This window comes from Phaenicophaeus curvirostris, chromosome 1, assembly GCF_032191515.1.
Source record: "Phaenicophaeus curvirostris isolate KB17595 chromosome 1, BPBGC_Pcur_1.0, whole genome shotgun sequence".
In the NCBI taxonomy this organism is placed as follows: Eukaryota; Metazoa; Chordata; class Aves; order Cuculiformes; family Cuculidae; genus Phaenicophaeus; species Phaenicophaeus curvirostris.
Genome location: NC_091392.1, coordinates 193,330,813 through 193,354,765, shown reverse-complemented (window position 1 = coordinate 193,354,765; position 23,953 = coordinate 193,330,813). Strand labels below are relative to the sequence as shown.

Sequence of the window (23,953 nt, the reverse complement as noted above, 5' to 3'; positions counted from 1 at the left end):
CTAATGGTCATTTGTAGGTTAGGTGTGAGCCCCAACTATAATTATGGAACCAGAATGGAAAAGAAACAACTGCCTAAAACCCAACTGGATGAATTATTTCATACATATGGCTGTACAGCTTTTCCTTTAATGGGTACTTTTGGTAAAGAGGGTTTTGGTTACACCAGATGTCAGAAAAAAGCTTCAGTACTTGTTGGGAATTAAATAATTTGCTATGGAAAATTTCTTTGGTAAAAAACATGCAGTCATAGTGTGACTGTTTTTCAGCCTAGATGATGTCAAGAAGTCCCAAGATCCCCTTTCTCTGTTCAGATATCCCAGAACAATCTTTCTTGTGTTTATTTTAAAAGTAATTATTTTTTCACTCTCTGCCTGATAGGATGTTCCTTACCCTTGTGCAGCCCCCAGTACTCACCACAGTGTAGAAAGAGGTTAATTTATTAGATTAAAAAGCAGACTATGGTTATATAAAGCAGTAATAGTAGGTTGATTTGGTTTTAGCTTTATCATACCATATGTACAGAGGTTTATGTAACCTATTAATAGTGGATGTAGATGCTTTTTTATTCTGACTGTAAAAAACCTCTATATACAAATAATTTCGATTTTAAAAATGAAGTTGTCTTGTTTGTAACATTGAAAAGTTGCTGAAATGCAAGTCAGTCCTAGCTCACTATTGGCTAAACTGAAATTAAATTAGTTCTACAGTAGTAGAATAAAATGAACACCAAACCTGACTCTTGACACATGATTTTCTAACTGCTGTTAGTGTGTGAAAAATGTCATGCATATCCCTTCCTCCTTGATGATTGTTGATCATAAAATTGAGCTTGCTTTTCAACTTTGGCATGGTGATCTTTTATTTTCACCTCTTTAAAAGACATGGGTGTAATTCATAGGTGTGTTTTGTGTTGATGATTTGCATGCAATAAATGTTTACTACTTTTTCCCTTTGTTGAAGTTAACCTTTTTAGTCTTTAGCTACAAAAATAAGGAACTTCTAGGCTCAAGAGCTAACTTATTTTGTGCTCTTAAAACTGTACATGTGCCATCTGCATCCAGATATAACTGCAGAAATAAGAGAATGCAAGCTGTGTGTTTGTCCTTGTCATAAGGCAACTTCTGCACCTACAACAACAATTCAGACAACACTGGGGAAGCAACGTGTCTACAGACTGAATGCATTTGTTGGTTTAAGAAACAGCATTGCTAGTCTCTAAGCTCTTTAGCTGTTTGGAGTCATATAGCACTTTCTGTTGATTTACTGATTGAATTTTTAGCACTAAACACTGCTTTCACTGTAATTCAAACCTTGAGAGAACAGCAGAATACCCATCTATGTTTAGCTTAGTTTTTTTGGCTCTTCCTTCATTCCTTGGCCATGGTAAGTGGCTTTGGTTTCCCTCTTTTTTGGAAGAGGTTGAATTGAGTCATTGGACATCTTGCCGCCACCAGGCTCTAGTCCTGAAAACACTTAAGCAAGTGCTTAATTTAGAAAATCAGGTTAGGACCAGACACTTCAGTTCCCCCACCTTCTTCCCTGCAATTTTGATTTTTATGTCTATAACAGATAAATCTCTGCTTTAGCATAGCTATTTAAGTGGCATTTGGGTTTTCGTTTCTTATCTGATATACCCCTCCAGTCTATCTTCACCTGAGGTTACAGGATTCTCAGTTCATCCTTGAAGTCTTCCTGAAGTGTGTACTCTTACGTGACAGTTAGCTTCCCTACTGCTCTTCTGCTTATAAATTCCTTCATAGCCTTCTTAAGTGCCAGCAGCTTGGCCTTTTCCAGGTCAGGTGGAAGTCCATGCATGTCGTACCAGCTCTATTTATTCAGGAATCATTCCAGGTCCTGATGGGCTTGAAACCTTTCTCTTCCACTGTATTCTTGGCCAAGTATTCAGACTGTGCATTTCCACCACTCTTTGATCTTTGTCCGGCTTAGGAGTCCCTGTTTTCAGCTTTTTCCCCAGGAGATTAAATATTTCTTCTAGATCTTGTCTCCTGCTTTTGCGTGACAGTCACACAGACCACAACTCTAGACTTCTCCTCGATGCTTCTTGTTATCCCATTTTTATGTTATTTTTAGACCTTTTTAGACCTTTAAGAGGTCTGCTTGGATACAATACTGTTTAATGAATAAGTAATATAACCACTCTCATCCAGTAACAATTAATTTCTTTTCTAGTATGCCCTTAGGAGTAGCCACAAAGTTTGCATTCATTTTTCTGGTCAAGTGCTTTTGATAAATAGATTAAAAACTGAAAACACACTTGGGATAATGCAGAAGGTTATCAAGCAACTGAAAAGAAGTCTGTATTCTTTCTTAATGAAAATGAGATGCTGAGTAGGAGCAAGGCCAGTGGGAACACTGAAAATTCGTTATTAGATGTTTTATAGGAAAAAGGCAACGTCAAACAATTCTGGTCAGATTTGTAGCTGTTAACTCAGCTGGAAGCTGTGGAAGAAGCTGTACAAAAATGCCTACTCCAGTAAGATGGGAAAGAACTAAGATCAAATGTTATCTCAAGGACTGCATGTGCCTGAATAAATCCATATGGGTTTGGGTTTTGCATTTTGCAGTGACCTAGTGGAGTAACTTAAACGTACGTAATTAAAGAGGTCAAACAGTAATGAAGAAACATAACAGTATAAAGCCACCCCTGTAAAAGCAGGCAAAAGCCAACTTAATGTTTAAGTTGAGGGGGTGGTTAAAGAGAGCTGCACCTGTCCTTTGCTTGGCAGGCAGCTTTGCCTTCCTACCTGTTCATGCCAGAGCTGTGTATTTATAACTTGCCTCCTCCTCTTTTGGGATGCTCCAAGTCTTGTCTTAACAATTCCTTTTACTTCAAAATTAACACTAGTTTTGTGTCTCTGTCCCACACCAGCGTGTGAGCTTCATGGAAATGATTATTTCTGGCTTTAAGCTAAATTATCTTGACATCTTATACTGTATTATAAAAGTCTCTTGGGTTTTCTTTGGTCTCTGTGAACAACATAGGGATGCTGCCTCCCCTCCATCCTCCTTTTGAGGTCTGTTAACCTGAAACTTTAGATGCATTTCAGGGCCCTGTGGTAGGAATGTGTATGTTCTTGTGGGTGTATAGGGGTTGTCTTCTTTCCCTCGCTTGCCTCTACCATTGGAAATCATCTCTTCCACAACCCCTTGAATCTGCTACCCCCAGCTCTCTTGTAATAAGAGGATGAATAAGAATAAATGCCGGATTCAATTTTGATGAAAAGGAGCTTAGCTGAAAAAAATAACAAGCTGAACCAATTTTTGCCTCATTTTCAATTAAATCCGCTGATAGGATGTTAGCGTAAGTTAGTATTATTGACTCACCCATGAGGGCAGTGTCATCTAAAGGCGTAAAAATCTTGCTTTCAAAATCACTGTGGTTTGCTTCCTAGTCTCTCTTGAGTTTATTCCAGTCAATACCAAATGCTGTTACTGAAATTATCTTCCTTCCTTGACACAAATCATACAACTTTGTCTGTAAAACACCTGGTAACACCATCTCTTTGCATCAGCTGGAGGCTTCTCACCTAGCCTGAAAATAATTCTTTGCCTTTCTGCTTTCTTACCCTTTTCCTCCTTGCTGACCTTGAATTTCTCCTTCCTGAACAACTTTTGCAAACTTATGGAATCTTCTGAAGTTTCAGACTAACCCTAATTAAGAAAAATTTTGTCTTTGGAAGCATAGCGAGTGAGAAATTCATTAAACAATAATTTCTTTCGCATGTGCATACACAGTTTGTTTTGAACAGTTCTAAGCATACTGTCTCTCCTTGAGTGATAGTTTATAAAGGCGGGGGGCGGGGGGGGGAGTGGCGAGGGGGAGGGCTTATTGATTTTGAAGTTTGTGCAAGATTATATCAGCCCAAAGAGGGCTTGTGTTACAAAGGGTGCCTCTGGGCTGCAGTGTTGTCTCAGCAGGGAGATACGAATGAGTCAGCAAGTCATCCAGGAAGAGTAGTTGTTCTTGAGCATCCCTTTCGGAGTATTGATTAACTTGAACTGGAGAAACCACTGAAATGTATGTTGTAGGAATCAGTTCTGTCATGCCAGGAGGACACTCAGGGAACATGGGGTGAATATAATGTCTTATCATGGACAGTTTTAGTTGCTGTGGCAGTAATGGAAATCATGGACTGGGAATCATTCCAGTAACTAAATGCTGGGAAAACTCTTCAGAGTTTCGGATGGATTCTGTTCAATCTGTAGAGAGCAGAGAACTGCTTCATCTTGCTTTAGCTGGCATTTCTTCAGCAGGCATAAGATGAAATTATATCAATATTTAAAATTTGAGTTACTGTTTTGCAGACAATTTTTTTTTTTTACAGAAATTGTGTTGTTGTAAAATGTTTGATGGCATGATGATTCCATCACGCATTACAAAAAATGAGCCTAAATGGCCAATTGGATCACACTTAAACTTTCATCTTTGCTTTCTGTAAAGCATGCTTATGTTAGAAAGTAGGTGACTTCCTGTGCTCGTTATTCTTCATCTTTTTGATAGGGTATGGGTGAAATAGTATTAATAAAATTTCAGTTTTATTCATTGTCAATGTCATTCATTGCAGTAGAACTGTGGTATTCAGTGTCTCACCAGTTTTCCTGAGACAGTGAGTTGTGACTTCTTTTGAACTTTGATTTGTTTTCGTAGTTGGCTTTCCACAATGTGCTGCCATCACAGAGTTCATAAGGAAGAGACTTGTGTTTGTTGAATCTTTTTTGTTTTGTGTGAAACAAGATCCCAGGTTGATATATGTAAAGTTATCCTATAAATAATTATCATCAGATGCACAAAGGTAGCCCCAGGCCTATCTCACAACTTGTTGTCTTACCCTTTTTCTTTTCCAGAGTCGACAACTGGAATCAGAAACTGGAACAACTGAAGAGCACAGCCTCAACAAGGAGGCTCGGAAATGGGCTACCCGGGTAGCCCGTGAGCACAAAAACATCATCCACAGTCAGCGGGTAGGTTAGGAAAATGTTAGTTTACAGATTTTATTTGTTGCAGCTCCCCGCTGCATGAAAGAGGAGCTGGTGCAAGCACTAAGGAATTGGTTTTGTCCTATTATCTCTCCAGGCAACCTACCATTTTCATCTTAGCCTTTCTTGATATAAGGCACTCAAAATTACCAAGTTAGCAGCTCCTCAAACTTTTTTTTGTTTGTTGGTATGTTTTGTTACTCCCATATAAATCTGAAGTTACAGAATAACTGTTTGCTGAATAACTTATACACATACCTCTGTTCTACATAGCATCCTTCTCTTCAAACTAAAGTTTCAGGGATTTTCTTATCTTCATTACCTCATGTATCTATTGCCTGTAGAGAAAAATGTATTTGTTCCGATATCAAAGGTCTTTTCAACGCTGGGAAAACGAATGAGTAATCCACACTTAAATCTAATGTGAAGACACAAAATTAACTGTGCATTGACAAATTTTTTTGTACATATGTGACTCAACATAGAAAAACATACAGCTGTAGTTGAATATCCCAAGTGCTCCCCAGGAAGTGAGGAGCCTGGCTTCTAGTTCCACTTAGTCTTTTGACTAGTCTTTTGACCCAGGAGAATGCACCAAGCAAGAAGCAAGACCAAAGTAGGTGTTTACCGTCTTACTGGTCCTCTGCTGAGCCTGGGTCACTCTGTCTCATAAAAAACAGTAGAATCATAGACTCATAGAATCACCAGGTTGGAAAAGACCTCTTGGATCATCGAGTCCAACCATTCCTATCAAACACTAAACCATGCCCCTTAGCACCTCATCCACCCGTGCCTTAAACACCTCCAGGGAAGGTGACTCAACCACCTCCCTGGGCAGCCTGTTCCAGTGCCCAATGACACTTTCCATGAAAAATTTTTTCCTAATGTCCAGCCTGAACCTCCTCTGGCAGAGCTTGAGGCCATTTCCTCTTGTCCTGTCCCCAGTCACTTGGGAGAGCAGGCCAGCTCCCTCCTCTCTACAACTTCCTTTCAGGTAGTTATAGAGAACAAAAGGTCTCCCCTCAGCCTCCTCTTCTCCAGGCTAAACAACCCCAGCTCCCTCAGCCGCTCCTTGTAAGACTTGTTCTCCATCACCTTCACCAGCTTTGTTGCTCTTCTCTGGACTCGTTCCAGAGCCTCAACATCCTTCTTGTGGTGAGGGGCCGAGAACTGAACACAGTATTCGAGGAGCGGTCTCACCAGTGCCGAGTACAGAGGGAGAATAACCTCCCTGGACCTGCTGGTCACGCCGTTTCTGGTACTGTCAACCGACACCCCCAGGTCCCTCTCCTCCAGGCAGCTTTCTAGACAGACTTCTCCTAGTCTGTAGCACTGCATAGGGTTTTTGTGCCCCAAGTGCAGGACCCAGCATTTGGCCTTGTTAAACCTCATCCCATTGGTCTCAGCCCAGCGGTCCAGCCTGTTCAGATCCCTTTGCAGAGCCTCCCTACCCTCCAGCAGATCGACACTTCCACCCAGCTTAGTGTCATCCGCAAACTTGCTAAGGGTGCACTCGATGCCTTCATCCAGGTCATTGATAAAGACATTGAACAGGGCTGGACCCAGCCCTGAGCCCTGGGGAACCCCACTTGTCACTGGCCTCCAGCTGGATTTCACACCATTTCCCACCACTCTCTGGGCCCGGCCATCCAACCAGTTTTCCACCCAGGAGAGTGTGCACCTGTCCAGGCCAGAGGCTGACAGTTTCTCAAGCAGAATGGTGTGAGCAGTTGTAGCATCAGGCAGAGGGTGTTAACAGGGGCTGTAACCAACACGTAACAGCAATATCTCTCTTCAGAGAAAGGAGAGAGTATTCTCAATTCTGGCCCTAGCACCTGATACTCCTCCTGCTCTTTCTCCGAAGATTATTTTATACAAAATTTATAAACAGTCACTGAACCAGGCACAGTTTTGCAGGTAATTGGTGACTGTTTGTGCAGTCACATGCTTTTGTTGGTTTTTATTTGGATGTGTACAGTCAACTTAGATGTATGTGAACCAAAGAAACTCAACGTGTCTTCCATGATTCAGCAAATTCTTCTCTAGACCCAGTGTTCCTGCAAGTGTGTCTTGGTTTCCCGTATGGCAAGGCTATCATTAGCAGCTTTACTCTCCATTTTTAAGATGCTCTTTTTCATAGTGACATAAAGGCGGATCAACATGTAGATGATCTGATTCATACCACTATATCATGTTTTGGTGAAAGTGGTGAAATGTTCCCCTAAGTGGAATTTCCATATGAAATACTGTGCTTTTAAGTGGTGTTTTACCTTGATCATCATCTTTTTTTCTGGGAATGGACTGTTGTTGGCCAACCCAGCATCTAATCAAATAATAGTCCCCTTGACTTGTTATAAATATTTATCATGTAAATGGCTTGGTGTATTTTCTTATTTCTGACAGACACTTGAAGAGCTGGAGTGCCATGGGCCTGTGATGTCTGAGCAAACCCGAGCAGAGCTGGAGCAGAAAATAGATGAAGCCAGAGAGAGTATTCGCAAAGCTGAGGTGAGAAGGAAATTATTTTGGTATGTTCATCGTCTTACTACAGAAGGATTTATGTTAACAGCTATTTCATTTTGTTCATGGAAATGTAAATTTTTAGCATCAAAAATAAGAGAATTTTAAGGTATCATTTTTTCCTTGATTTCATGCTTCTCAAATCACTGAATCAGTTTAATGAAAGGCTCAAGGTTAGAACAGTGACATTAAAAAGAAGTCCTGATGAAGAGTGATTAAACTTGCTGCATTTTCCGATATTGTGCAGAGGTCAAGAATCTCTTATGTTTAGAGGCTTTGTCTTAAATAGAGAAAAAACAATATCTATTTTCCTAGTTTCCTTCTACTTGAAGGAATTAATTCCAGAAAATGTTGATCATATTGTCACACTTTTTGCCTTCTAGAAGGTACTTTCAGATGCCGATGTGCATTCTTTTTTATATACGTATTAATTCGTAATTTTGATGTGAAAATATGGTTTGTAACTCTTCCTACTTTTACTCTGGAGTAGTTCTGAAATTGTTACAAAGCTTAATTAAACTTGATCTGTGTTAGGAAAGACTCAGGAAAAGATGAACTAGCTTCAGACTTGACTGCCAGTGTGGGGTTGGTAAAAGTTAACTATTCTCATAGCCAGTGATTAAAAAAAACTACTGCAAGCAACAGGAACTAATCTATTAGTTTTCAGCTGAGTGGGTTGCTTAATTAAAACTGTAGAGCAAATGTAATTGTTTCAGTTAAGTGCTTCTCATACCATTAGATATTCGGAGTACTTTATGTAATTAGGAATGTGATTTACAGTTCAAGAGGTTAGAAAATACAGAGTAAAAATATTCCTCCTACCGGTGTAATAAGTGTTAGGCTCTCTTTTTAAAACAAATCTAGAATATGCTGTCTTAACAGAAGTGTTTTAAAATGCAAGAGCCTTTTCTTTTGACTAAACTATTTCAAACAGACTATACTCCAAAGTGCTTCCGTGTATATAGAGTTAATGAAATATGCACGGACAGAGAGCATAAGAGCGAAAAGATAAAAGCGGCAGCAGAAAGAAATAAAATGAGGATAAGAATTTGCAGAGGAGAAGGTTCTCACACAAAAATAGTGTCAAAGCTCCAAAGAAATCAGTCTGGAACTTAAGTGTTTGCAAGTCTTCAGAATGCATAATTAACAGAACCAAATAAATTGGTGGAAACTGAGCAAAGAGATAACATGTTTCCTCAGGGGATGTGATGGAGAGAAAAATTGACAGGAGTGTTTTTTACTTAGTAAATTCTGGCAAGTTAGAACTTTGAAAGTAAGTGCTGCAACAGTAGTGACTGAGAAGGATCTCTGCAGTAGAATTTAGGCCACAGTCCTGGAAAAATGATGCAGAGAGCCCAAAGGTAGGGATAACACAGTGGTTATTGTCTATGCAGATGCAGCAGAGAAAAAAATTAAGAGCACAAGAGGACTTTTAAATAGCAGAGGACTGGCCTTTCTGAGAGAATTAGTTGAAAGAGCTTGAGACAAAATTGCGATTTGCTTTGGTCACAGCCACAGAATATAACTGAGGAGAGAGGGAAGGTGCCAAGAGGTGGAATGTTGGGAGGTTTATATATAAGAAAAAGAGGTGCAAGATCTGAAATGAACCCTGTGGTGTGCTGTGCTGTAGAAGGCAGTGGTCTTTTCCAAAAGCAGAGGGAGGGATCAGGCTCCATTGTGAAACATACTGGGCAAGAGGCCTATGGCCAGGAAGGTGATTCATAAGAGCAGTGATGGGGACGGGAATAGCATGCAGTTCTCAGATCTAATGAGGAACAAATACAGTCATTATGCATATCCTTATCAGCCCCAAACAGTACTTTAAAGAGGTAGAGAACGTGGATATTTTTCTCCAAATGCATTTTATAGTATTTGGTAGAAAGGGTTTAATATAGTTGCATAATATATTTCCATGTTTTTTCAGTGCTAGTGGTCTGTTGTAGTTAAATCATCCCTTACCTTTTTAATACTTAACTCACGTTATCTTTTACAACAGAATACAGTAAAAATGTGAAGTGCTTTAGTTTAAGAGGACTTAGTGGCTGGGTGATTTTTCTGATTTCTCCTTACTCTTTTGATACAAGTTCTCTGCTGTGTATTTCAAAGACGTGGCATTGTCTCAGAGTTTTTGAAAGGTAGGCATGCAAACCTCTTTGTATTTGTGACTTTTCTATATTGTCGTGCAAGTTATTTATAGTACAGATTTATTTTTTTTTAAGAGAAGCCAGTAAGTGAATTCATTAAGCCTTTTTGACTTTTACTTAGGGATGGCCTTTTCTCTTCGCTTAAACCCTTACTAATATAATAACCCTTAGTAATATAATAATTATTATTATTAATATAATAATTAATATTGCTGAGGGGCATGGTTTAGTGATTGATAGGAATGGTTGGACTCTATGATCCAGTGGGTCTTTTCCAACCTGGTGGTTCTGTTATTCTAATCCCCACTGCCGTAAGTAGCACTGTTAAGTAATATCAGGACCATTAATTAGACAAGGTTGTTGCACACATACAATCTGTAGAAATATTAGCTAAGTAAGCTTTGAGTCATAACGTTTTCTTTTTTAATGCAATTATAATTCTTTACAGTATGTGAAAATCAACATTTGCAGCATTCCTTCATATTAAAGTGCAACTGATTAAATTGGAATTACTGATGCTTGGATAGGGGAATGGTATTTGTGCAAAAAAGTTACAATCAGGTATTTAGGCTGTAGGGGATCTGTGGAACTGCCCTTTCCCTGTCCGACTCTGTGTGGGTCAAGGAGCTGCAGCTGGTAAGTAAAGCAAAGCAAAAAGACCCCAGGTTTATCTCAGTGCTTCAAAGAGGTCCTTCTCAGGATAGTGTATGAGGAGAGAAGGGTGTGAGAGTTGGCAGCAGTCACCGGTCAATTACTGGAAGCACCTGGCTTAGGAAGGAGAAAGATTTTTCAGCACTTCCATGTTATCCAGAAGAAGAGGACTTGGAAAGTGGAAGAAGAAAGATTACGCAGGCTTTGTTCCTATTTTGTGAAAGTCAGTTTGATATATGTATGTAATTTAGGAAGTAAAACAGAGAAGTCCACAAGACATGCAAAGAACTGTTTATTGTACATGCGTTTGTGGCTGTTACTGCAGGCATGGTATTCTATGGTTGCCTGATGTCATACATGGTTTGACCCTGTGGGAGCAGCCCAAAGTCATTTGCCCTTTAACACGGGTTAGGTCATTATCATCTTGTAACTTTAAATCTTACCATCCACAAAACTTTGTGGATACTCCTGTTGTTGTAACAGGAAAAGTAATGTGTTCTGGTGCCAGCTCTGAAAGCGTTTTATGATAACATGTAGATTTTATTTTGTTAAAAACACCCAAACTTATATTGGGAAGGTAGCAATACAACTTTGCTTGCAGCTGCAATAAATATTGGTTAATGCACTGTTGTTTCTTGCCATAATGGTTAAGTCTCAGATGTGGGAAACTCCCGTGCAGGAGGATCCAGAAGATGACAAGGGTTAGAGGGCATATAGGTTCTATTCTCAAGGTTCTATAACCTTGAGATAATTTCCTGAAGTCATTGGCTGCCTCAACCTGCAGTACCTATAGAGCAGCATGTGTTTCTTAATGGTGGTGTGTGGGTACTGCTAGAACTTTGAACAAGGTCATTTTGCTGAATGTTATTTGCAGGTCATGTGTGTCCATGTGTACATGCACATGCTTTCTTCCTCTTGTGGTGTGTTAGGTAGTGTGTACAGTTGTTCCTCATTCCAGAGATGTTCTCTCCTCTCTTCCATTTGGGTTGGGGTTTTTTGTGTTTTTCTTTTGAAATGCTTTTTGTTTTTAAATCCTTTCTGGAGTAGCATGTCTATTGTCCTGCCCTGTTTTGGCTTCTTGACTTGCTCTTTAGTGCTTCTTCCTTTGCAAATCTACTCTCTTTCTCCTTTCTTCATCATTTCCGAAGGGGAAGATAACTTCACAAGCACATTGGGGTTAAATTTTGCCTTTCCTCTGGCAAAGCTGTTCTGGTCATTGCTAGACACTTCCACTTGCATGTTTCTCCCTGGGGAAATTCGATGTTCCTGAAACATTGCTCCAGTGCCAGCCTGCTTAACAATCAGAAGACAAACCAATCTCTAGGTGCTATCTAACATGTCATGGGCTGAGCCAGGACGTTTGGGAGATTCTATATATTGGCAGTGTGGTTTCTCCAGGGTGTATTATGCATAGATGTATTCATCTCATTGCTCTTTTCTTCTGAGACCCTGAATATTTTGAAATCTAAAAACTGAGAACTGTGCTGTAGGTATAACTTAGCTTTTTTCTGACAAGCATGACAAGTGTGGAAGCAGGTGTAGTTCGAAGGTACAGCAAAGAAGCAGAGTAAAAGTATGCATAGTATCTGGACGTATTGGAAAAACAAAGTTTTTTTTCTTCTGTGAGATGCAGTGTTTGAACATTAAACCTTAGAATGGCACATTCACAACTCAGTGGGTTATTTTTAATCTTTTTTCTCACTGGGATAGGAAGAGTTTTTCCTTGGGATGTTTCATGGGGCAGACTCCTTGATTAAAGTTTGGGGAAAAATACGGTTTACACCAGAGTGCTCCTGTACATTTGATACATGGCAGGTGATATATAATGACTGTAACTGATAACCAAAACACATATTTTCTTCTTAAAAATGGAAAGTTTCTTTTTCATTGATGTTGTTTTGTTTGGTTTGCTCACTTATTTTTAAAGCAAATGTTAGAATATGTCTGATAATACCTCTGCTACTGGCAATGCGCTAAAATTGACTGTGCCTAATGCTACACTGTAAAGTTTAGATCCAGAGAAACTCCATCCTTCTCAAAACAGTTTTTAACTACTGCTGCTCAAGGGCTGGATTTGATAAAGGCAAGAACTGAGAGCAGCGAGTCTTTGAGTCGAAGGTTGCACAATTCAAGCATCATCTGTAAAGGAGGCAAACATCTTTGAAATTCAGTAATTTGAGAAAATAAATTATTCTCTTAGCTCCTTTGCGTTTACTCACACAACTGAGCTAGAACTTCTGTATTTTAAGCTTTCAGTTTGTGATAACAGTAAGGAAGGTTGCTGGGCATTTTACAGCTGTTAATTCAGGCAGTGGGATAGATCTGATTTTCCTTAAATTAGCTTGCCATTTCTCCATTGCCTGTGTCCCTTTTTCTTTCAGCTGTTGAAGACAAAAAATTTACTGTCTCCGCTTGATCTGTGTTGCAGAAATAAGGGAAAACAAGAGTTGAAGCTACTTCCATGGTTTCTGTTATCCTTCGTTCAGTCTTCATCCTGGGCCCTGTGGCTGGGTTCTTTGAATTCTTCCTCTCATCTTACTTTGTCTTTACCAAACTGAAGACTCCGATATTTTGGTAGCCTGGTGTGAGTCTCACCATGCAGCATTGCTGATGCCAGGGCTGAAATAATTTTTCTTAATACTGATGGGAGATTTCCCATTTGTGCTCAGGTCTGTGGTCAAGGAAGGTCTTGGGGCCTCCAGAGCCGTTAATCCTATTTCCACTTAATTATAGGAGGATACATTTTGTCTCATTATTAGGATATCTACAACTCTCAAGAGAGTATTTGTAGCAGCTAAGATTTCATTAAGACTCATTATTGTGCTGTTTACTTAATTTGATTAGTTCGGAAGCTTAAGTTCCTTTTTAATTGTAAATGGAGGGCTGTTTTCTCCCTCCCTGTATATTTGGCTATGTGTATTTATTACTGTGCTGTGGTAACAGTTGTGTTTGCTGGCTGGGCTCCTGTTCTATCTTAAGATCTAATCTATTAATTGTATGCTGCCTGTGGTTCTACTGCATCTCAAGTAGACATAGCTACGTTTCAGCCTGTTATTATTTGTGTGTTCTTGCAGCTGAACCTTTCAGGTGTTGTTCTCTGCTCATACAAAGTATGAGAAAAGCTAATTCCATATACTTTACTAAAATAAATGAAATGGAATAAGACTTCCAACCCCGAAAAAGTTGAATTTGTGAAATGTTACTTGCTGCCATCTCTGGCTTTGCTCGGGAAGCATATGCTTGGGAAAGCTGTGCTAAGTAAACAGATTGCTTTCTCGGTATGAGATTTGTTGGAGCTGTTAGTCTTTCCAGCTAGGCAGAATGAGGACTAGCCTGGAAAAATGCTACCAACATCCACAGATCAGGAATTTTGAACTCTTTTGGTGAAAAACAGTTTAGTGAGGACATCTGCAGAGATAAGAATCCTGTTGTCAAGAGGAGGATCATCAGCCCACTGAAGCTGTTTTATGGTATTAAGATGTACAGGTCCTAATACTTTATCAACTCTATCAAAACATTTAACCATTCTGACTGCAGTGTTGCAAGAATTATACTACCATATTTGAGAATTTTTATCTTGAATTGCTACTTTCTGATAATTATTTTTCAGGGACTTGCTGTGAGAAATTTGGATAGCGTGCAGGATGCTCAGATCCTACTTACATATTTCACAGCATGTTTTCTTTTACAAACTTGCCTGTCCTGATATGAACAATGAGATGGGAAGTCTTTAGAAGACTGGGTTGTAGGATTCATGATACTAATTGAGGATATTTTTTTCTTTAGTGGACATTTAACGGTGGAAGGTATTTTGTGGAATGAAAGGGGAGGAACAAACATGGGCATGCTTTGAAACTAATGGTGAAATAGCAGTCTCAAAGATTCCTGGAAGGGTATAGTCAAAGAGCCATATTTGCTGCCTATTTTTCTTACGGATCCCTATAAACTGTTAAGGCTAGATATCCTTATATATGGAAACAAATGCATAAGTCATTTTGAAAACATCCTAAAAATAATAGATGTCATGACTTTAAATGTTGCTGACATGATGATTAATTGCTGTAGGACTTCTGGCAGTACCCTGTCTCTAAGATCTTTTAGTAAAGGGATCAGGGGTTAGTCTGAACTACAAGAATATTCATGTTGCCTGTTTTGTAGATTTTCTTTTTGTATTTTTTTTAATTCAGTTCTTTTGAAAGGTGGATCGCACTCAAAATACAGCTCAGTGCCTTAAACTGTGGTTTGAAAGTGGTTTCATTTTGTTGTCATTCAAGTCAGGGGCTTTTGGGATGTCTCTAGTCCAGCCTCTGCTTAAATCTTACTGATTTTTTTGACTATGAAATGTATGCAACATCTTTCACTGTATTAAGAACCGATATTCATTACCCAGACTGCAGAGAACTGTGTGAATGAAGGTTCGCATACATACATTTATATACATTTCATTTTCTTCTTACAAAATTTGAGTAATTTCTATTCAGTCCCATTAGCAATAGCCTGGGAACAACTTCGTAAACCCTGCAAAATGCTTCAGTACTGCTTTCATCTACTCTTCCGTCTCCTTCCCCACCAAATGCTTTCTCTGCCTAGGAATCTGTAATGTTTCTGTATGATTGAGCTTGGGAGAAATGAGCCTGCCAGTTGGGCTGGAGCTATGCAGGTGGGCTCTTCTCCTTTAATAGTTTTACTCACTGTTTTCTTAACCTTGGCATTCACCCTTGAGACATGTTATCTGTGTCAGTGTTTCATTTCCTGTTTGCTTCAATCTAATAGTCTCGTTTGATTTAACTCCATGCAGAATATTTAGCATATAAATTAACTAACTCTGCTGTAATATCCCGCCCATCCTCCCACTTTTAAAAAAGCTACTCAGTGTTGTGCTGAAAAATGCCATTTATTAGCTAGTTCCCTAGCTGTTGCAGGAAAAATATTGGGTTTGGGGTTTTCAGTCCCAACCAGGTGAATTCACAGGGGCTGGTAGTTCCACGTTGCTGCAGGACTTGCCGCAGTCGCTCTGTTGAAAGTAGTGGCTGAGCTTCGCCTGGAGCCAGATAGCAAGTGAGTTTTTCTGACTGCAGAGAAGACAAAGGAAAAACGGGCTAGAGCAGAGAGAATATCTTTCTACCTGTTTTTAATATATTTCTGGCATCACATGGTCTTGATTTACAGTATTGTACATGTACGCTGTACAACTAGAATAACTGATAGACTCCCCTTTGAAGGTTGAACTCCAGTTTGTGCCTCAGGGATCAAAATTTTAGGTGAGCTGGAGGGGGTAGGATTGTTTTTTTTTGGTTGGGGTGGTTTTGGCATAGCTAACTTTCCACCCCAAACATCTTTTATGGCAACAAGGCAGTGAAAGTTGAGCTTCTTGAGTTATTTGCCCATGCATCTCTAATTTAATAGCAGTGAACTGCAATTTAAAACTGATTTGCAGAGGAGGGCTTACACTGGGTTTGAGAAATTTGTGGCAGTCCAATGTTTGTTTTTACTGTACTCATAGTTACTTCTGCGTAACGCTGTGTGAATAATTTTGGTGGCTCAAAGTTTAAATGATACAGTATTTTTCATTAAAAGAATGGTTTCATTTTCACACTTTATAAATTTTGAAAGACTAGAGGTTAAACAAAAACTACTCAAAATGGGAAAAATAAAGATAATATCTTTCCAACCTTTCCATGTTGTTTTCTTCTTAGCTAAAACAATTTCCCAAACAAGACTGTGCAACCCGCTAATGATTTTGTTACTGCCACTAGAAAACTGTTGCTGGGGAACAAAATACTCAGAAAAGATGGTTTAGGTCTGCTTGTAATCCTAATTTAATCTGATTTTAATATCTAAACATGCTCATAAGTATAACCTTTATCTAAACCAAATCATTCTGAATTCTTTAAGAGAAAAAAATATGCATTGGGAAGTGGGGTTCGGGTGGCTTTAGTATGGCTCAAAAAGCACAGGGAATGCACAGCAGGGAGAGAAGTACTTTCTAATGGGCAGGGGTCACAGTCCAGTTCTGCACTCTGAAAAATCATGGCAAAGTAAGCAACTAACTCCACCTTCAAGAAAATCCATGCAAGACTGATCTAACAGTCATAAACCAAAATATTTAAGAGGCTATATTAGATCAGCTTTGCTGGATTTCTGTGTGTGCTTTTTACCCCAACACTTATTTATAAATGACTTTAAGAGACTTGTAACCAAGGTATTTGTAGGATGTAAATGAACACTTGATTTCTTATAAGCCCTTTTCTTTCTGGGAACAGAGAACAGCTATGCTATGGTTTTAATTTCCATTACTTCCAAAGCAGTTGTTTATCTTCATCGTGTGCAAGCTGTAGGTCTAAAGCTTTTGCTTAATTAAAACTGGAACAGTAAATAAACAGAACTGTGCCTTATTCCATGTAGAGCAATGATAGGTATGTGAGAAATAGATAACAGTATTTGTATTTTTAAAAACTTTGGAGTTTCTTCCTTTCATCTCCTTTATAACTACCATCAGCTAAGGCAAAAGAACAGCTTAGAGAAGCAGAAACCACCAAGAGCACTGTTTGTAAACTTTGTGGGTGGCTGATGGTTTTGAAATCAGTATAAAGATATCCCATTCCTTAGGTAGTGAATAATAATTGGTAAGTAGTAATTGTAAATATCGATTTGACTATTAAATAGAAAAATATTTGTCCTACAGTGAGACTTAATAACAATGAAATTTGGGCAGCACCCAGGTTTCAGTGCGAGTGCTGGATTCCAGCATTCCTATGCTTTCAAAACTCAACTGCCTTCCTGGGGATACATCGTATTGTTGGGAATGCAAGTACTTACTTGATTTTAAATATTTTCAAGTCTATGAGTTTCTGTCAGTAGAGTACACTCACTTGGGAAGTGCGTGATATGTGTCTGCTAGAGTCCATTTTGTTAAGTGGGGTAATGAATGATTAAACCCTTGTTTAGTTTTTAATTTGAAGTATATGATCTTTTTGAGGGATCAGGGCTTTGAGAGCTATAATGAAAGCATCAAGCCTCAGCTAATTTAGACATAGGGATATTTGAATGAAGTGCTTGTGTTTTTAAACGTGTAGCTGTCTGTATGTGAAAAGCAGAATGCAGTTACACTGCTGTCTGGTATTTTATGGGGTTTTTTTTCATATTGGTGGGAAGCTGTTAATTCTGGTCTACCAGTATAATTATTTAGGTAAAAATACGTATGTATGCTCATAAATACCATTATACATCTTTCAAGTGCAGGCCTGACCTAATACTGTGAGTACTTTGTGGCTTGTCTGTAATGGAATGAAACTCAAAACATTTGTGGTTTGGAACAAATATTTGTTGAATATTAAGACTACTATGTGTAAATAGAGTAGGGGAACTTGATTGGATTTGTTTGGTACCTTGAATTAAAATCTCATCTGACCCTTAGCAAGTACAGTCAAGGATCTTGGAGCAGCTTGTTTATTTTAGCTAACAAGTTTGCACAAACAACATGGTTTACAGCAGAGTGAGTACTAGTATGAACTACAAATGTTTATAGCATGCCTAGACTAACATTTATTGCTGTTGCATAACTCAAGCTAATTGGAAATTGCATAATGAGGTAAGACAGCAAAACAACCAGGCTGATTGTTTCCTAGGCAACTTTTGTTGAAGGAATATGAAAAGTCTTCATAATACGATGTGAGAATATAAAGACAAATTAAGGGATAGTTACACCATAAGTATATCTAGAGATTGGAGGCACCTCATCTCGGTAACATGATAAAATGGGGAGTTTCTCATTAACAAGCTAAAGCAAGTGATCTGCAGTGACCTCCATTAACTCAATATATCACAGTCACAAAAAAATCCAATAAAAGGATGATGTGTCCAGCAAAACCCACCCATGCCCTACCGCTATCACAGATCAACGCTATATGAGTCAATTGCCTTTGACTAGGTTGTTCTCACACTATAGATGTCTGGTCAGCACATTAATATGCAGCTGCTGAGGTTGGAGCTGTCTATGCTCCATGATCACACTAGCAGGTAGCCCATGTTGGGTGTAGGAGCATCCCACATGAGAGGCAGGATCAGTGCTTTTCTTCACTGGGTGCTATAGAGCCACTCATCTCCCCTTCTCTCAAAGCAGATGTGGTTAGAAAGTATTTTTGTTCAAAATCTTGCATACTTACTAACAGGAGAGAGTTGTGTTCACATGCAAAAAATTGGCATCCCTGGATTCAGGTTTTTTGGTGCAGTGCTTCTGTGCTAACATCTTTGGTTTAAACATATATTTGCTGTTTAGCTTGAGATAGTGGAAAATACACTTCTCAATTTGGTAAGTGGTCCTAAAACAATTTTTTCCAAAGAAAAGGTTAATGATTCATTAAAATTATTGGTTTTTACATGTTCTTACAGCTTTGAAATATGTGTACTAATTTAAGTAGAAGCAAAACTGAGTGACACGTCTTAGCTTTCATAGAGTGATAGAATGCCTATTCCATTTAACCTTGGAACTCAAAACTATTAACACTGTCTAACACTTTTGGTTTCAAACCTTCTCATAGGAATTGTTTTTGTAAATATTTACAAAGTTCAGGTTGGGACTTGGACCACTCTAACTTAGGTTTTGAGAAGATGCTTGATGCCACAATTGAATTGAAAGGATCTGCTTCTCAAATATAAATGCTAATGTGTTGATCCATCTTTGGACTTTTTATTCTTTTTAAATCTGTGTTTTCTGAATCCTGACTGAAGTAGTGTGATGAGTGTTTATGTATTTTACTTTTTTCCTCGTTTTCTCTGCTTTATGAACATTTACATGTATTTACAGTACATGTTAATCATTGACATGAAGACTTGCACGGAAGAGTGGAAACTTCACTTGACTAAGTGGCTTTGGCTTTTCCCGTGGGAAACGCTTCCCAAGCTTGTCTAATCCTTCGGTCTCCATACTAAATTATGTAGGAGAGCATGTGCATTTAGCTGAACCCATATGAAGATACATTTCACATAATAAATTTTACTCTAATAACTTACCTACTTGTTAAAAATCACATTTCTTTTCTACATGGAATTAAAAATGTTATCTCTCAAAAGGAGTTTCATTTTTTGCAACAGGTTTAAAGTCACCTTTGTGATTAGTTTTAAAATGAAAATAGATCCATGTTTGGGCATTCGGTTGAATTAAAGTTATAGTAATGTATTTTCTGATTTGTCATCTCAATAGAAAGATAATAGTAAAGTGCAGACCATAAAAATAAACCAGAAAAATACCAGTATCATATTAGCTCAACACAAAATTTTGTATATAGTAAGGTTATTCATAAGAGAGATAAAAATCTATGTGGCACCAATTGGCGTTTTAATTCACTGTACATATATTCTTACATAGTCTATCCTGCTGTTACAGAAAAAACTAATTTCCCTCTAATTTTTTCTTAGGCCCATCTGGTTTTGCTGGTTTTGCTTGGGTTTCCCAGTGCCACTGACAACTTAATGTGTCAATATTGGCAGTGATCCTGGAGGAAGGTGCTTGTGATCCCTGTGGAAAGGGCTGCAGGGGCGAGAAAGGAGATGAAACTCGCTGCTCGCACAGTAACTTCCTAAGAATGAACAATGCTGTGAAAGGAAATTCAGAGAAAGCTCCAGGGTGGTTCAGTGGGTTTCTGTTATTGCCTTCATCAGCCAGTCACTGAAAAATCTTTGGTAAATTGCTTGGGTATTTTTACTCTGAGCAAGTGCAAGAGTATAACAGTGATGATAGGACTGAACTGTACCTAAATATCCTCGTTTTTATTCCTGATAATTTGTCCTGAACTTCTTGATGCGATCTTTGAAATTCTGCTTTTCTTGAAATTCTTAGTTTCACTTTTCTTGAAATCCTGAATTTCCTCGTGCTGCTATTTCCATTTTTTTCTGATTAGATTGCTAAATAATTTGGATCAGGGTGGTGCTTTGCCATGAATTTATTAAAGCCTTGGCTCCATCCACCGGAAAACATGCCAGGATGCTGAAGTGAAACCAGCTGTCAGAAAACCTAAATTTTCATTCTTTCTGAAGGCAAAAATGATGAAACTGCTTGTTGAAGTGTAATATTTATTTAATTTTTTAATTATTAGGATATTCTGTTTCCATAGCAAATAAACTTCCTGTGATCTCTGGCAAATGTTGATAGAAAATAGCCTCATTTGAGTGTTGGTGGGTCTGTGTGTGTGTGTGTTGCATCGGATTTATTTGTGTATTACATCCCATTTAGCCGCCAGCCAAAAGGCCATCCAGGGTCTGCAGCCTAGGAGTCTTCCTAATTTAAAAACTACTGTGAAGCACAGGGTTTTATCTGGATTTTTTGACATTGAAAATAGTCTAAACTAACCAGCCACTAGAATATATGAATAGAAAGTTAGCGTAAACTAATAGATGTTATTTTAAAAAACACCAACTCATTAAATACATCTCTAGAAAACCATTCCCTGTCTCTTGGCTCTCACCACATTCCTGCAGGCAAGGAAATGAAGAACTGGACTTGTTTCTCTATGGAGCAGCTTTCAGAGCCACCTGAGTAGTTTGCAGATCAGGAAATAACACATTTGAATCGTGACAAGGAATGACATGTAGTCTAGAAAGAATTCTGACTTGTGCATGTTTGTTTCCTCAGATAATTAAACTGAAAGCAGAAGCCCGTCTTGATCTGCTGAAGCAGATTGGTGTGTCTGTGGACACATGGCTAAAAAGCGCAATGAACCAAGTGATGGAAGAACTGGAAAATGAACGCTGGGCCAGCCTGCCTTTGGTGACCAACAACGGCTCTTCACATCTGGTATGGCTTCCAACATGTAAAACCCGCTTCATCTCCATGTGGCTTTTTCCTGGTAGCAACTCCTAACTTAATACTGAATATAAAACCAAATTGATAATATTTGGTTGGTTGATGGATAACTGGAAAATTCTTGTAGCTTCATCTAGCTGGAGCATGTGCCTGAATATTTCATGCAAGAAACCAGAAAAAAAATTAGGACTTTTGGGTTCTGCTGCTGTGTTTACTTTAGATTATTTTTCTGACCTTGGATAACTGCCATAACATTTATTTGCCATCTTCTGAAAAGAAAAATGTCTGTATGTTTCTTTGAAGTTTCATTAATAGCTTGCGATGTTATCTGAGATACTTGGATGAAAGGCTTTATTCTTTCAAATGTTTAGAAAACTGTAGACTCTACATCATCTCTTAAAGAGTCATTTATGTAGAGGTTGCAGTGAAAGTCATCAGGAGAGGAAAGCCTGTTCTCCAAATAGATTTGGATGCTCGAGATGAAAATTTGATTCATTAAAAATCGGTGAGAGGCTCTGAAAACAGACTGCCCATTCCTGGGAGCAGGGTTAGATGTTTGCCTCAAAGATTTGTCATAGATGTACACGCTACCACTATTCACCTGCAAGTTATTGCCCTGTTATTTAAGCTACATTAAATATTTGACTTTTTCTTTATGAATAACTAGTTTTATTAAAGCAGTACCAAAGTTAAATTAGAACAGACCACAAACCTAATCACTACTGCAATTCATCCAGAGAGCTGGTACCTTCTTGAACTGTTACATTCAGTTCCAGGAGTGTATCTTGCTGTGTCCGAAGTCATGCTAACTCTTTTGAAAATTCCATCCAATATACCCAGAACTGAACTAAAAAGTGACTTTGTTCAGTGGAAGATCAGTAATGATGTTTTATTCAGTCGTATGTAAGAATTACTGCATTTTTCCTGTCTATAGCTGGTTTGCAAAATAGGCCAGAGACATCTCCCATCTGTTTAGCTTGGAAGAAAGCACATTTTTATGTAATTCAAGAAAAAATAAAAAGTAAACTCTCGTTTCCTTCCCTTCTACCCCCTTCAAAGAACGATATGTTTCAAAATAAATAGTGATAGCTGAATCAAACAGCTGCCTGAACCAAGAAGTCCTGTGTGGAGAAGGGGAACTGCTAAAAGAGCTCACAGTCCCTTTTTTTTTTTTTTTTTTTTTAATTTCCCCACATGGCATGCAATGCTGAGCTGTCAGCTTTGGATGTAAAACTAACCAATCCATTGCTCTTCACCAGTAACCAACTAAAATAAAATTCCTGAAGGTTTAGTCAGTTTCCCTTAAACAAATTTTAATTTTTTTGGTGCGTGTTTATATATTTAACAAAATTTAGAAGCTTTTATGAAGTCTTGGTTTGCATGTGGATACTTTCCTAACTGTAGTCTTCATACAACAGTAATATTGCTTAATTTACACTTTCTTGTTAATCTTAAATGCTTTGGACAGCCAGAATTTTTTTTGGTGTTACAAAACTTCCAGGGGGAATGAGGATGTGGTTTTTCATTATATCACAAATGATTTGGAGAGCAGCTTGCTTTTGCTGACTGCCTAAGAGAAACAAAATCTCCGTTTCCACAAGTATGTGGTATCTACACATAAAAAATCCTGCTTGTTCCCGTGCTTCTTTATGCTTTTCTGCTTCTTTACTGTTTTCTTGGTAATGGTGGCAAACCCTTTGAGGGAGAGGGTTTTTTGGATGTACAGATATTTTTGTCTGTGTCAACCTTAGTTCAAAAAAGGGAGCGAGCTCTGAATGGAGTCTCAGCAAATCCTGGAGCTCCCAAATCCAGTCTTGGCTTTCTTCAGGTTGTTAAGAAGTTTCTTCTACAGTGTTATATACAGAGCTCAAACACAGTGACAGTGATTTGCAGTGCTTTATTCCCATGGTTAATAGTATAATTGGAGATTAAAATTGGAGTGTGCAGATCCAAGTTTCAGCCTTCCCAAATCCCAAAGGAGGTCTTGTGCTGAGTTTCATTTCAGATCCTTTCTAGCCAGGATATATGAGAATATGTTACATAGCTGTGTTTAACACTGTTTTTTCCCTTTCTTCTTGTACTCCACCTCTAAGTTCCCGTTGTGCATGTTTGATTGCACCCAGTACCTTGTTCTCTGTCTCATCAGACATGCCAACAGTTGGTCCTGGAGCCAAACCCCGTGCTAGTCCCCACGAGCCAGCAGATGCCACAGCGTGGGAGGTTAAACTCCGATTCTTATTTTCCCCTTTTACACTTACATATGCTCCCATATAAAAAAAGATGCTGTTGACCTTGGCAGGCCAGATGAGGACAGCCTGTAGATGGAATTCTTAGAACTGTTACTGAAATTGTGTTGCTTGCAATTGTTAGCAGAATTCCTGCAGCGTATAACAAGCAGTACTTTCACTTCATCCTTGCTAAGTGGGCAGTGTTTAGTATTCAGAAACCAGCTATCTGCCATCTTTACACCTTGCACAGCTTTGCTTTTTGTGCCAGTTATTTGTCTTGACGTACTAACATAATTTGTTCAGCAAAGCTCTTGATAGATTCTCTTTTGAAGAGCTAAAAAGAAGAAAGCAGCATTCCCATTGATGTGTTTATTTAACTTGCTGCGGTAATATAATGAGCTGAAGGCGTTAATATCCCATCACCTATCCAGTTGGCTGACTTTATGATACAGTGACAATGTCTTCATGGGATTTCTGTTTTGTTTTCTATTCACTGGGACTTGAAGCAGTACAGTTATAAGAAACTCTGTTTAGTAGAAGTACAGTATTGCAGTGTTAGGAATATTTTGCAGTTGGTTAATTTACCGTAAACATGAAGATGGATGCTTTC

General features: G+C 38.6%; 2 protein-coding genes across 3 annotated transcripts in view; one reads left to right on the top strand and one right to left on the bottom strand.

The window, feature by feature from the left end:
* ARHGEF17 (Rho guanine nucleotide exchange factor 17) overlaps nt 1-23,953 on the bottom strand; it is a 297,301-nt gene that overhangs the window by 245,099 nt on the left and 28,249 nt on the right. The window lies entirely within an intron of this gene.
* Nucleotides 1-23,953, top strand: part of FCHSD2 (FCH and double SH3 domains 2) — a 164,163-nt gene that overhangs the window by 131,755 nt on the left and 8,455 nt on the right. For both annotated transcript variants that reach the window (XM_069883336.1, XM_069883335.1), the window contains 3 exons: nt 4,868-4,984; nt 7,403-7,507; nt 20,945-21,106. In XM_069883336.1, the coding sequence (XP_069739437.1) occupies nt 4,868-4,984; nt 7,403-7,507; nt 20,945-21,106 (384 nt within the window). The remainder of the gene's footprint in view (nt 1-4,867; nt 4,985-7,402; nt 7,508-20,944; nt 21,107-23,953) is intronic.